At 47.7% G+C, this 15,337-nt stretch overlaps 1 protein-coding gene across 1 annotated transcript in view; it reads right to left on the bottom strand.

Moving 5' to 3' along the window:
• Positions 1–15,337, bottom strand: part of ALDH1L2 (aldehyde dehydrogenase 1 family member L2) — a 47,696-nt gene that overhangs the window by 19,068 nt on the left and 13,291 nt on the right. Inside the window, exons 4-13 of the mRNA XM_040984772.1 lie at positions 15,076–15,241; positions 13,434–13,535; positions 13,147–13,236; positions 11,105–11,239; positions 10,006–10,131; positions 9,498–9,589; positions 6,795–6,942; positions 3,695–3,814; positions 2,772–2,899; positions 873–1,023 (exon numbers count right to left, since the gene is read on the bottom strand). Coding sequence (XP_040840706.1) covers positions 873–1,023; positions 2,772–2,899; positions 3,695–3,814; positions 6,795–6,942; positions 9,498–9,589; positions 10,006–10,131; positions 11,105–11,239; positions 13,147–13,236; positions 13,434–13,535; positions 15,076–15,241 — 1,258 coding nt within the window. The remainder of the gene's footprint in view (positions 1–872; positions 1,024–2,771; positions 2,900–3,694; positions 3,815–6,794; positions 6,943–9,497; positions 9,590–10,005; positions 10,132–11,104; positions 11,240–13,146; positions 13,237–13,433; positions 13,536–15,075; positions 15,242–15,337) is intronic.

The following is a 15,337-nucleotide window of genomic DNA, read 5'->3' on the forward strand; positions in this document are numbered from 1 at the left end:
AAGAGCATGCTTCCCCATCTCCTTAGCACACAGACAGGCTGTGGGAATCGCAGGCACCCAGCCCCCGGAAGGGGGAAACACATCTCACAGCCCTTGAGCCCATCTCTCCATTCCCCACTTCCTCCCTCCTGGCACCAGGAGGGTGGTTGTGATAACTGCAGCTACAGCAGCTCTCACGGCTCCGTGAGCAGCATGCCACCTGTTGCATGCCACAGTCCTACCATTCCCTCTTGCATCCTTAAGGAAGAGCCTAAGTATTGTGCCCACTCATCAACATACATGTGCTATGTACTACCTTCAAGTACAAGGGAAGTACCAGTCTGATTGCACCCTTGTCTTTGCAAGTGTTTCTTATCCTCACTCTACTTGAACCATTTACAGCGGCTCCCTGTTCTCTCTGGGGACCCCGGAGTCCCTGCATGGTCCCTGGCTTCTTCCCTCCGGTGCAGAGGACCCCTGTACAGCCAAGCACCAAAGTGCACACGGAAGGGACGGACTTCAGACAGAAAGTCTCAAGGTCAGACCTGGTTTTGCAGTTTCCTTGTGGATTCAAGAAAAGGCATCTGCTTCCCCAAGCCTCCGCTCCATCCCTGTAGTCAGGGGATGATGTCTGCCCGTTTACGTGGCCCTTGGCTTAGTGGGAAGCAGTGGCTTATGCATGGATACACAGCAGCCACAAGGAGGCTAGCCAGAGAGAGGTCTTCTCCGATCCAAGGACACAACATTGCCCCTCTCTGGAAAAGGCAGCTACATGTCACTGCCTTGTTCCTGACCGTCTCAGGCTCCGGCACTGCGAGAGAAGCGAGCCTTATTCCTGTCCATTACCCAGTCTGCTGCTGTGGCTGTTACAAGCAAACACGTCGTGTGCATACCTGAATCTTGTCACACCAGCCAGCAAAATATCTGAATGTTTGCACAGACATTCCAATGTGGGTCTTCAGCGCCAGGGTGTAGACAGCCCCTGAATCAAGGGCCTCAATGGTTGCCAGCTCCTCCTGGTGTTCTTCCAGTAAGTCTGCAAGTCTGTGGTTGGCACGAGAAAGGCATTCAAGACATACCAATCACGCTGATGGGACTGAGACTTCAGAGGGCAGACATCCGGGCCGGGACTCAGCCCTCGATGGAGTGCCCACAAACCACGCAGGAGAAGCAGGAGGTGCTGGGAGCAGGTGTGACTTGCCACGTGTGAAGAGAGAGCCATGAGGCAGAGCAGTAACTGAGCAGTGGTAATGCAAGGTGGGTAATGGTGGCACAGTGGGGAGGTGCTCAGTGATGAGTGTGAAGGGAGACATGAGGGTGCAACCCATGCCCCTCAAGGACACACGGGCATCTCGGGCTGGCAGCCCACGCCCCTCAAGGACACACAGGCATCTCAGGCTGGCAACCCACGCCCCTCAAGGACACACGGGCATCTCGGGCTGGCAGCCCACGCCCCTCAAGGACACACGGGCATCTCGGGCTGGCAGCCCATGCCCCTCAAGGACACACGGGCATCTCAGGCTGGCAACCCACGCCCCTCAAGGACACACGAGGATCTTGGACTGGCAACCCACGCCCCTCAAGGACACACGGGCATCTCGGGCTGGTAACCCAGGCCCCTCAAGGACACATGGGGATCTCAGGCTGGCACATACAGTCACCATGGGTATTCACGGGGCCTGGGCTCTGTGCCCACCTTCTATGCCAACATCCTTGGATGCTCAAGACCCTTTCCAAAGATGGTACAGTGTTCGCATATAACCTTCACAATTCTCCCTCCCATATACTTGGAATTCTCTCCAAATCATTTATACTACCTTTTGCTAATATAGTGCTATTATGTCACTTGGTGCCATGTAGATAGTTGTTAAACCACATAAATATCATTTAGAAAATGATGACAAGAAATAAAATTGATATGTTCAGTAGTGGTGTATTTTAAAATATACATACATATATTTTTTGGCCTGGCACAATGGTTCAGTGGCTAAGTCCTCGCCTTGCATCCACTGGGATCTGATATGGGCACTGGTTTCTGTCCCAGCTGCTTCACTTCTCATCTAGCTCCATGCTTGTGACCTGGGAAAATACTCGAGGATGGCCCAAAGCTTTGGGAGCCTGCACCCACATGGGAGATCCAAAAGAAACTTCTGGCTCCTGACTTTGGATCAGTTTAGCCATTCTGGCCACTTGGGGAGTGATCTTTCTCTCTGTCTCTCCTTCTATCTGTAAATCTGTCTTTCCAATAAAAATAAATCAATCTTTAAATATATATATGTGCACATATTTTCTAGCTGATATTGGCTGGCTCTGTGGATGTGGGAACCAACAGAGAGAGTGGAACATGCTTCCAGCAGTAACCAAAGAGGACAAGTTGGAAACACAGGATGAATGGCAGGCCCTGCAGCATGCTTCTGGCCGGTGTCTGTTCTCTGGGGAGGCAAGCAGAGAACTGAACCAATTCTACAATGCGATCATCGTTCATCTTGCATGTTTCCCTCCTCCATTTGTTTTCTTTCTTTGTTTTCCGAGTTATTCCTTCCTAGCCATTCTAGATTCGAACTTGAAATCCCCCTCCTCCAGTGTTATTTTCTAAATTTTGCACTAAAAGATCTTGTTTTTCCTTTTCATTAGCTGATTTGGCAGGGGTGTCCCTGACACCTTTATGAAAGACCCAGGCTGAGTTCGGCGTCGTGCCGTTGGCCTGGCCCACCCCTGCCGGCTGCGGGGCTTCCGGGAGGGAACCGGCAGATGAAAAGTCTCCCTGAATTTCAGAGAAAACACAAACTCACCTGTACATCAACCGTCCTCTGTCTCTTGCATTCATTCTCCCCCATTCACCATTTTCAAAAGCCTCTTTTGCTGCTGCTACCGCCTTGTCCACGTCTACCAAAGATGCATAGGAGACTTTGCAAATTACCTGTTTGGAGGTCGTAAAAAACAGGTTATATAAAAGACACATACATAGGGTTTTGGAATGAATATTGCCTTACCAGGAACAATAAGAGTATTGCTTACAAAATCCAAAGAATATTATGATGGAAAAATAATGCCTCAAGAAAGTGAAGTGAAACGGGGCTGGCATTGTGGTGTAGTAGTTTACGCCACCGCCTACAGCACCTGCACTGCACCAGGAGCACCAGCTCAAATCCAGGATATTTGCTTCTGTGCCAGGTTCTGCCACTGCACGGGAAAGCAGTGGACAACGCCCAAGTCCTTGGGCCCCTGCACCCATGTGGGAGACCCGCAGGGACTTGTCAGCTCCTGAGTCAGCCTGGCCCTCACTTGGTTATTGTAGCCGTTTCAGGAGTGAACCAGTGGCTGGAAAACCCCTCTCACACACTTGTAAGTAAATAAATCTTTTACAGTGGGGGAGCAACAATTGTAGCAGGAACATGAGCAGCCAGTACTGTAGTCTTCATGCCACACTATGTTATGGAAGGCCCATTTGGAAGCACTCTGTGTTGTTCCTAGCTGGATTTCTAGCCGTGCGCATTCAAAGTCTGCACAAACTTTTCCATGCACAGCAGTGCTTCTATTGACCAAATCAATCATTCATAGACTTAATAACAAAACTGGGACCGCCAAGTTGAAAAAGACATAGGAAGTACATTTGTATGACGTGCTTGGAGGCAGAGGGGTCAAACAGGCAGCCTGGTTTACTCCTGGCATAACTGACATGAGCACGGTTCCCACCCGCTGCGCCGTGACTCACGGAGCCATCCGTTGGGTTGATTGTGTCGTAAGTCTTTCCATCGTCAGCATCCACGAACTGCCCATTGATAAAACACTGGTAAGGCATTTTCACGGTCATTTCATTGACCTCCTTTGAGACCTGGGAAAGAGAAAATTGTATTCATAGAATCAATGGATCGCTGTAGATAACTATTTGATACTATATGGCAATAAAGAACTTGCTCATGCAAAGGGAGAAGCTAAGTTAATGCAAGAGGTACGCACAGGGAAGATGGGGGCCTCAAGATGCTCTGCTTGGCCACTGAGGCAAGAGCATCTGAGATGCGCAGGGCTCCAGGCTGGATTTGTCAACACAGAGCTAGGATTTGAAGACCCTCACTAATGGACACAGCGCTATCTAGTGGCAGACCTGACGGAGCACAGCCATGATTTCATCATGAAACTAGATTCCCTAAGAGTCAGTGCCACCTTAGGTGTTCTTTCTGCAAGCTTCTCTTGGTTTTCCCTTTCCGTTCTAGGCGTGCACTCTCCACAAAGCTCCATTTTTAGCAATAAAATAAGGATAGTGAAAACTGCTTCCTACAACACTAGCCTTCAAAAATGAAGGAAAGAACCCACTAGGCTATCACATCAGGTTTGAAGCACACAACATATATTTAAGACAAAAAAGGAAGTAGAGGAGGATGGGAGGAATGCAGAAGTTTGTGAGTGACATACAGAAAGCATCAAAAGGACACAGACTTGTGCTTTGAGCCTGCTGTGATAGCCTAGTGGCTAAATCCCAAAGATCCCATATGGCAGCAGTTTGTGTGCTGGCTGCTCCACTTCCCATGCAGCTCCCTGCCTGTGGCCTGGGAAAGCAGTCGAGGACGGCCTGAAGCCTTCGGACCCTGCACCCAAGTGGGAGACCTGGAAGAAGCTCCTGGCTCCTGGCTCCTGGCTCTGGGTCGCACCGACTGTTGTGGTCACTTGGGGAGTGAACTAGCAGATGGAAGATTTTTCTGTCTGTGTCTCCTCCTCTCTGCAAATCTGATTTTCCAATAAAAATAATAAATATAAGTAAATAATGTAATATTTGATAACATAATATAATAGCATTATAAATAAATAAATAAATAAATAAAAATAATAAATATGTGTGTCAAAATGAAAACCAACTGTGCTCCAAGGCCACTCTCCAAAGTTGCAGTGCATGTCCGCAGAACGAGAGAACAGGTTCACACACCCGATATAAAGGTCAGCTATCCAAAAGATTCTTACAGCTCAGGGCCTGACAGTGTGGCCTAGTGGCTAAAGTCCTCGCCTTGAATGCGCCAGGATCCCATCTGGGCACTGGTTCTAATCCTGGCAGCCCCACTTCCCATCCAGCTCTCTGCTTGTGGCCTGGGAAAGCAGTCGAGGACAGCCCAAAGTCTTGGGACCCTGCACCCGTGCGGGATACCCGGAAGAAGTTCCTGGATCCTGGCTTTGGATCGGCATAGCATCGACCATTGTGCTCAATTGGGGAGTGAATCATTGGACGGAAGATCTTCCTCTCTGTCTCTCCTCCTCTCTGTATAGCTGACTTTGTAATAAAAAATAAATTAAAAAGAAAAAAAATTTTTTAAAGATTCTTACAGCTCAAGCAAATAAAACCCCAACTGAAAAATGGGCGAAGGAGCTGAACAGGCATTTCTCCAAAGAAGACACGCGCACTGCCGACGAGCCATGAAAGGATGTGCAGCGTCGTTACTAAGCAGGAAATACACACTGAAGCCACGATGAGATGCCGTCTCACACCCACTGGCACAGCTGACAGAGGACAGGTCACTGCAGGAGCGGCAAGGGTGGGCCCCTCACCCATCGCTGTAGGGCTATAAAGCAGTGCGCCCGCTTTGGAGAGCAGCTTGACAATGATTCAAAAGTGAAACACAGCCACCACCTGACTCACTAGTAGTTTTGCTACTAATACGCCCAGCAGAAACGAAAATGTATGTTCACACAGAAAAACACACGCATGGATTTTTATAGCTAGTGCTAGTCTTACTAGTCAAAGGCAGAAACGGCCTACTTGCATGTCAACTGAACGGCGAATCGGTGAATGGAAAAAGAAACTGCCGAGGGATGACGGCCACTACAACACGATGAATTCTGAACACATCGTGCTGCATGAAAGAGGCCAGGCACAAAATGTCATCTGTTCATAGGAAACAGGTAGGACAGGCAGATCCACAGAGCCAGAAAGGAGGAGAGTGGTTGTCAGGGCCAGGGGTGGAAGGTGGGGATGGGCGAGCAGAAAGTGACTGTCTCCACACTGTATCCACACAGAGAGGAGGAGAGACAAAGAGGAAGATACTCCATCCACTGATTCACTCCCCAAGTGGCTGCAACAGCCGAAGCTGCGCTGCTCTGATGCCAGGGGCAAGGAGCCTCTTCCGGGTCTCCCATGCAGGTGCAGGGTCCCAAGGCTTTAGGCTGTCCTCGACTGCCTTCCCAGGCCGCAAGCAGAGAGCTGGATGGGAAGCAGGGCCGTGGGGATTAGAACAAGCATCCATATGGGATCCCAGTGTGTTCATGGTAAAGACTTTAGCTGCTAGGCTATCACGCTGGGCCCAGAAAGAAAGAAATCTTAAAAAAAAATCTATTTTTATTCATTTGAAAAGCACAGAGAAAGGGCGAAAGAGAGAGAGAAATTGAGATCTTCTGTCAGTTGGTTCACTCTCCAGATGTCTACACTGACCAAGACTGGGCAAGACCAAAGATAGGACCCAAGGCTTCTTCTGGGTCTCTCACTGGGTACAGGGACCCAAGTCCTTGGGGCATCTTCTGCTACTTTCCCAAGTGCATTAGCAGAGAGCTGAATAGGGAGTGGGATGGTTAAGACTCAAACCAGTGCCCAAATGGGACGCTGGTGTCATAGCAGCTTTGCCCGCTATGCCACAACACTGGCCCCTGAAATGCACATTGTGAAAGGGTGTATCTCATAGTTTGTGCATCTCAGCACAGCCTTGCTAACTGAGGAGCAGTGCACGGGACACCCTTGCTTCCCGTAGCTCTCAATGCAAAGGCCTCTGGAAACGAAGCACAGCAGCCTGGTGTCTGGCTGCGGAGGCTGCGCACACACACGGAGCAAAGCTTACGTAATCCACCACCAGCTCTGCCTCGTGGTCCTCTCCCCTCAGCTTCCTCACAACCTTCTGGATGAAGTCTTCAAACCTGGTGGCCATGTAGACGTCTTCGTTCTGTAACTGAAGCCCGCCACACTTCTGTCGGATCTCTTCAACCAGCCTGGAGGCACGAAGCAGCCAACGTTAGGGTCTTGGTAGCATTTGGAGGTGCTGCATTGTGAGCCCGTGTCAGGTTGGTGTAAAGTCGGATGTGTGTCCCAGCCTGTGTAGGGCCTATAGGTAGGCCCGGCACAACAGCTTCCTTGGCTAATCCTCCCCTTGTAAGTGCCGGGATTCCATAGGGGCACCAGTTCATATCCCAGCTGCTCCACTTCCCATCCAGCTCCCTGATTATGGCCTAGGAAAGCAGTGGAGGATGGTCTTAAGGCTTGGGACCCTGTACCCGCATGGGAGACCCAGAAGAAGCTCCTGGCTCCTGACTTTGGATCGGCTCAGCTCTGGCCATTGCAGCTACTTGGGGAGTGAATCACTGGATGGAAGATCTTTCTCTCTGCCTCTCCTCCTCTCTGTGAACCTGACTCTCCAATAAAATAAATGAATTTTTAGGAAAATTAAAGACTGGGAGCAGAAAAATTTTATAAATCTGTCTTGAAAGACAGTGAGGATTTTTTGTTCTCCTTTGTCTTTGGTTTCATCCATGACCAGCAAGGAAAGAATTAAGTGGAAAGCAATGTTCTTTTGCATGATGAGGGAACCTCAACAAGTTCATGAAAATGGAATAACAAGTTTATCTTAGTGCAAAAAAAAAAAGCTTTTAAATACATACATTTTTTTCCATAATACACATTTTTCATGAACTTTTTGAAGACTCACTTATGCTCAAGGAATAGTAAATAATGAGTTTCCCCACCTGTGAAGATGAGGAGAAATGAACGTTAAATTGCACTGTTTCCTCCAGACTCTGCAGGACAATAACACAGACGTCGGTAACATCTCTTTAACAGTTCCACTAGAACCATGGGGCAGGTCATGCAACACTCTAAGTCCTTCCCAGTTCTTGATTTTCACTGTTCGTTTTCCTAATCCCAACTGTTAACTGACATCTTTTGAATGACAATGGCATACAGTGTGGAAAGCTCTTGGCAATTATTGCCCACTCTTTTATTCTCTGAAGGAGGTGAAGTGTTTTAGTTATGAAAAGATAACAGTATCAGAGAATATTACCCAGGTAATAGTAGCAGTTGACAATGCTTGAGTCAGACAAATGCTGAGTCAGATTGTTGTTTTTTGAGTAAAACAACAGTATGACTAGTATAGTTCTGAACTCTTTAGTTAAGCTAATTAGAAGTTTCTAGAACTCAGGAATCATATGAGGAAGCAAAACTCTCCTTTTTTCATGATACTATAAGCTCTTGCGATGACTATTTTTGACAACTGAAATAAATTCTGCATGAATCAAGGGGCTCTACCTAGTTCATAACTTTTTACTTAGTGTCAAAACTATTCCTGATAGGTAGAAATTGTGCAATAAATTGTGCTAAATCAATGAGTGATTAAATGGATACCTAAAGATAAATAGAATGTCTATCAGAAATATTGCATTGTTGGCACCAAGTATTACATCAACAGAAAGGGATGTTATTTTGCTTATGTTTTAGTAATTTATTTGAAAGGTAGAAATGTAGAGTTATAGGGAGAGACAGAAAATCTCCAATCCCCTGGTTCATTTCCCCAAAGAACCACAATGGCCCGGGCTGGGCCAGGGTGAAGCCAGGAATCTGGAACTCGAGCTGGGTCAACCACAGGGGTGGCAGGGACTCAGATGCTCGGCTCATCCTCTGCTACCTTCCCAGGTGTGTTAGCAGGGAGCTGGATCAGAAGTGGGGCAACTGAGACTTGAACCAGCACTCGTATGTGATGCCAGCAGCATAGGTGGCAGTTTAACTCATTATGCTAGTGCTGATCCCAGGAGGAACATTCTAGACTTAATGGGTCAATATTCTTGACCTAATCAAATATTAGCAAACAACCTTAGTGTGAATTGGGATCAAAAACTCCTTGGCTTCTATTCTTGACACCACCATCAAGGGTCAGCACAGCCCCTGATTAGTTTCCAACTGACTCATTATCCTGGGTAAGGAGGAAAGTCTGTACAGGACTCGGTGCCCCTAGGCGACCAGTTCACTGTTGTTGCCATAGAGCAGTCCTTCTGGGATTCAGTCTCAGCTCGCTGTGTATCACTGCAGACAGTCTAACCAGATGGTGATGATTTGCTCCCACAGGCAGCTCCTAACCAGAGGGTGAAGCCTTACTTCCACAGGTAGCTCCTAACCTTCCTCCTAGATTCATCTCACTGGGTGATTCAGACAACAGGAGAAAGAAGACTTGAGGGCAAGTGTCATGACTGATGCCAGGAATCCTTCTGAAACAGACCGAATAGGCTGTTCCCTGTTCCCATTCTCCCCCAGAGCTTCTCAATGCCAATGCCACATGGGAGGAAAAAGCAGCTAAGAAACGTGAGGGTGAACTTTAGACAGCAGCAAACACCTGCAAGCGCTGGTACCCCAGATATGGGGATTTCACCATGGAAACAAAGGCAGATGGAGAGTACAAATGTACAGCAGAGCAGCCGTGTCCAGAGCCAACGGTCTGGATTGGACTGTCCAAGTCCAAAACCCTGGGGAGGTTTGTGGGTCACCACAGCAGGGGTTTTACCTGACAACATCCATTGAACTTGCCCCAGATTTAAAGAAATCCGTCGAGTCTTCAATAACACGGACGTTGCTCAGGATTCCAGCCCAGATGACCTACACACAAAGCGAAAGCAGCCTGAGGGCAGTGTCTCGGAGAAGGCTGTGGCCGAGGCTGGCCAGCTCTTGGCCAAGCTGCTTTCCTCTGCATCTTGTAGATAAACAGCGTGGTGACATTGCTCATCGTCCCTTCAAATCAGAGGCAGCTGACCAATGAGTGCACCTGACCATCACACACAACCTCTCCCCCACCTGCTCAGGGGGGTTGCTCTACAAGAAACCTCCTCCACCCAATTCTCATTGTTCTTCTGGCTGGCCGGAAGGGAAACGACCCTGAAGACAGAAGAGCTTGGATCCCTGTGTGAGGCACTCCCATCCTCCATGCAGCACAGTGGAAGCACATCACAACCTCCCTCCTTGGAGCCTCGCATTTGCACCTGTGGTGAAGGATCTTAAAGGCATCACAGGCTCACCCTGATGGTCTCAGCCACCTCCTCCTCCTCGGCTGTGAGCTCCAGCATGGCCGTCTCACCCATCGAAAAGTACTGAGACGCAGGAATCATTCTTCCATCTTCAAACTGTAGATTTCTTACCACCAGCTACAAAACACCACCAAAACAAGGGCAAACGCCAGGGACTGGGACCATTCGAAAGAGAGGTTGGTGGGAGGAGGGATCGTAGCTGTGGGACACTAAGGACTAGCCTCTTTGGAAACTGCAGTAAATATCAATGGAAAAATATGCGCTAGTATGTGGGAAAGGACTGAAATGCTGCTGAGAAAGGAGAACGTCTAGTGTAAGGGCAGATACATTGCAAAATGGATGATAAGCCTTGGGAAACCTGACTTGTGTGTGTAGCTATGTCACAGGTACTATCCAGCGTTCTGCTGTCACTCTTAATTGAGCACTGACGCGTGTGTGCACAAGTTGGCCTCCCTTCTTTCATCTCATACATCCTAGTGGAGGCACATGCCAGGTGCCGTTAATATCACCATCGTACTGATGCAGAAATAGAGATCCTTTGTGAATCAGATAGCAGCGTTGGGATTAGAGCCCAGCATGAGCTTCCAGGCTTTACAACTGCAGCCAGTTCCCTTCCGCACTCCGTGTGGGGAAGCTGCCCAATAGTCCACGGGCTTGGGTGGCAGCTGCCTGGGGAGGCCAGGGCAGAGCACACCTGAAGAGGGGAACACCCCTCTCGTGTGAGCTTTGCAGGCCCCAGCAGCAGGAAGGCAGACACATGGATCTCCTCTCTGTTTTATAGGGAGGCAAATTAGGACACATCAGGGAGAGTCACCCTGCCCAGCTTATGAGTGAGAGGGATGCACACCCCAATCTCCTGAGCGGATCCCAGCACTTCCTTCCCTATTGCACACCAGCATGTGTGGGTCTGGCGAGCCTCACCCAAGTCAGGGCAGCTCATCTCACTGAAAGAATGGAGGCACCGATCTCTTGAACCTCCTCACACCCCAGTGCAAAGTCACCTAAGCTTGTGCAAGCTATCCCACTAAGAGCTGGGGTTATAGGAGGAACACAAGTAGTTGTTTCATAGATGATCAAATACAACACTCACTGCTTTGCCATCGTTACCATATAGAACAAGTCCATTTTTGGTAACAAGACCAGGCTTCTCAGCACCTTTGATTTCCAGAGGTTCTCCAGGAGGCACAGAGCTCGTAAGTAATGACGAGCCGTAGAAAGTGACCACCTAAAAAGGGGATTAAATCCAGTTGATCAGATAGGAGAACCAAGCTGTGCACAGAAGTGTGTATGCTAGCATCACGCCCTGCAGAAACAAGTGATGTTCACAGTATCGTCTATGACAGCATGAGACTTTATCCAGCACCTGCAGAAATGGTACAAGGCAAGAGCCAGTCCATCACTGTGTGATTGAACAGTTCCAGAATGGCCCACATCAAGGCAACATGAGCACCAGTTTACCGTGTGTCCACCCCAATACAAAGGAAAATGGGACAAAAGACTCTTGGTCATGACCGTTGTGAAGGTAGGGTTTGTTGGGGGATGTGGAGGTGTCGGGGTGGGCATTGGTGAGGGAAGATGCACAACAGCAAATGGACAATTATGATAAAGCGTGATGAGAGGTGAGGGGAGATTAGGAAAACAAAGCTGAATACAGACTATGACCAACAGAAACTGACCCTGATTGATTTACAGTTAGAATTAGTTATCATTTATTGAGCACTAAGATAGTTGATGCCTCTCAAAGTCCTAGTCTATTCCAGGGACTAAGTACTTACATGAACTAACATGTATTGCTTCCCTTAATGTTCACAATACCCCGTGACCTGTAAGGGAGGCAACAGTGTCCCAAGAAAGCCAAGGGACACACTAGTTAAGAAATCTGCCCAAGGGTGGCTGGATGGCTAATGGGGGCAGAATGAAAATTCTGTTTATCTATCTGACAAAGAATTAGTTCCTGTCCTAAGGTGGACTATGTCAGGCAGTGGATTCTGGAGAGATATTATCGTGCTTGGAATGGTGAGATTGGCAGCAATTCAGAACTGCTGAACTATCAAAACCACTTGAGCAGTGCCCTTGGAGCATGTCCCACGTTGGGGACCCTGGGATGGTTGGAATGCTGGATGTGGCTTCTCCCCTTTTCTCTCCTCTCCCCCAAGATACAGAAAGAGGAAAAAAGAGAATGTGGAAACAACGATTTTACCCACTTTCACTTTCCTGAGCCCTTGACCCTTTGCGCCCTAATCAACTATGTAAACATCATCAAAATAATAATAATAATTTTTGAAAAAAGAATTAGCTCCCATCCACTGATTCAGCCCCTTCAAATGCTTGCACTGAGACAGACTGAAGCTGGGAGCAGGGAACTCAGTCCAGGTCTCCCAGTATGTGACAGGAACCTAACCACTTGAGGCATGACCACTTCCTCCCAGGGCTGGAAGGAAGGAGCCAGGAGCCAAAGCCTGATACCCAACCCAGGTACTTCAACTCATGTATCTGCAGCAGCATCTTAGCCACCAGGCCAGATGCCTAGCTCAGAGTAAGAATGAGATAACAGAGATATTCCACCTGCAGACACCCCGCTCCTAACTGCACTGAACACTCTTGGTCACTAATACAATGACATGAAGCCCTGGGCCCTGAGGAGTGCATGCCTCTGTGTGTGTGTGTGTGTGTGTGTGTGTGTGTGTGTGTGTGTGTGTCCTTCACACTCCTAGCACTGCCCACCTCCCCTGCCGCTGCCCACACCTGAGTGTCTGGCTTCGTGGAGTCTGGTTTTGGATCCCTGACTGGGTGCAGAACTTCTCTCCTCAGGGCTTCTCCTCTGGTTTGCTCTGCGCTTAGTTCATCTCAGTCTGAGCAATGCAGTCAGCATCTCCAGGAAGCCTTTCGAACTCACTGGAGCCTGCATTTGTCTTACCGCCCTGTGCATATGGACCATGTCTCTGCCTTCCCCCACAGCACTGCGGGCTCCTAAGACTATTTCACAATACAGCTCCATTCTTGCACGCAAACCACAGACTCTTCTCTGAAGCAAAGCAAGAGCCAGAAGAAGCTGCGGCATCTTTGTAGTGCCTTTCACCCAGGTAGTATGGCAGGGGCAGAGTGGGGAAGGAAGTGGTCTCTAAAACATACCTGTCCATTTATCTCTGTCCAGGCTCCAGGAACTTTATCGTGACCTCGAATCCAGTTATGTAAGGCTTCTGCAGGCTGATCCCAAGAAATCTAGGAGAGCATAAAGCACAAGTTCATCCTCCTGAGGCTTCAAGTTTCAAAGCCACAGAACTTTCCTCTCCTTCAGGGGCTTAGGGAAGGAGGGATGGGGCAGCCTGGTCTGGAGGTCCAGCTGCTGGCCAGGAATGAGTATGCTGGGAACTACTCCAAGGTAGAGGGCCAGGAGCTTTGAGAGCTGATACAGATACCTTAGCATTCTCCTTTCTCTGGATGCCTTCATACGTGGCCCCTTCTTCCGGCTGGGCAGTGCGAGGCGCTTTTCCATCAGCTATGAGTTGGACGGCTTCTACCTAAAGCCACAAAGTCAGCCACATCATGGCACGGTCTGTGATTCCTGCATGGCCTCCTGCCGGGATAGCTATGTCTTTAAGTCCACTCATATACCAAACACAGAACAGGTGGCTAAATCATTACACAAATCCTGTACAGTGGATATTATTATTACCATTTTTGTAGAGGAGGGGATCATGGATAAAGAAAGTTGAGCAACTAGCTCAAGGTCACAGAGCCAGCTGGGAGCGGTGAGAAGCAGGATTTGTATCCAGATCTGTTTCCTGCCAATATCAAGACTGCACTCTTTAAAATGATTCCTTCCTGTAAACACACTAGGTCCTCCCGTTGTTGAGCCAAGGGGCACTTTGGAAGTATGATTTTAAAAAGAAATGACTGTGAAATTACAATGAAAATTATACATTATGGTATTTAATTAATTCAAGCTCTCTTCTAGCATCTTGTAAGTGAAATAGAAAAAAGTGAAATCCATCCATGACACTGGTTACTTTGGGATGTGTCCTGCATTCTCTTCCCTGTAGTATTTACGTTTGCTTGGCCTTGCCCTGGGAAGCCTCTGTAAGCTCAAGTTCTCAGATTTCTAGGGACTGACAGCTGCTCACCAACGCCCCCCCCCCCCCCCGGCCAGCACACATGGAGGGAACCACCTGGGAACAAAGCCCAGTCTTGGAAAATACCTCCAAGCACAAGCTCTGTGCTTGGCAAGTGCAACCGAGTGCTGAACGCCGGTATTACATTATTATCACTTTTGAGTACCTCCTGTGTGTTGGCTGTTTTAGAAAAACACTGTCATTTAATTCTCTCAACTTACATTTGTATTTTATAGATGAGAGAACCAAGGCTAAAGAGGCTAAGTGACTATCATCATCCCACAAATAAGTGATCAAATGTGACCCTGAAGCAGGTCTCCCCGCCGCCAGGGCTCCACCCTTTCAGTCGCTGAGGGATACAGAGAAAACATTGCTCTCCTCCCCCCTCCATCAATCGCTACTCCTTTCTGTAATCTTGCTGCTTCTGCCACACAAAAACCGGGAAGGAAAATGAATGACATCAAAATTACCTACTGAATTGGTAAAATTTCTTACAGATTTTGGATTTGTTGTCCACAGTGCATTTGCATAAATTAAGCAACCTCATCCTTGTTACACAGATTAAGTCAAACCAATTTGAAACCAAGCCCAAATTAAATAGCAAAATTTCTTAAGGTTCTGCTACTCTTCTTTATAATTAATCATGATAAAAAAAGGGTTGGTGATTTAAAAATTTTACAAAAGTAATGGAGCAGTTTAATTGATACTTCATTCACTTAATCGCTGTTTTCAAAAGAATAAGTCAACTTTACAAAGAATTTTATACTTTGGATTTTTCACCCTAAATAGGTTATCCCATCATCAAATAAAAAATCTACTTTTGTTTCCAAGCTTTATATCTTTGGTAAAAGAAAAAAAAATCACATGGAAAAAATTCTCAATAAAAGATAAATGTTTCCAACATTGCAAAGGTTTATTACATTCTTCTTGTTAATATAAATGTACTGACCATGGCCTTGATCCCTTCGGGAAAAAGAAATCGATTATAAAGTGTATCCACTGTGTCGTTGGGCTGAACGTCACATGACCGCTGAAGAAGGATGGGTCCTGTGTCTAAGCCATCATCAGCCCAGAAAACAGACAACCCAGCCTTCTTATCGCCCATAATGAGAGTCCTGTGAAAAGAAGAGAGTCCATTTTAGAGGGTGGTGGTGATGACAATGGAAAAGTACATGCTGCATGAGGTAGCCGGAAGAACCCAGCAAGCAGTA

The sequence above is a fragment of the Ochotona curzoniae genome, unplaced genomic scaffold (genome assembly GCF_017591425.1).
Source record: "Ochotona curzoniae isolate NIBS_2020 unplaced genomic scaffold, NIBS_Ocur_1.0 contig_1014, whole genome shotgun sequence".
NCBI classification, from domain to species: Eukaryota; Metazoa; Chordata; class Mammalia; order Lagomorpha; family Ochotonidae; genus Ochotona; species Ochotona curzoniae.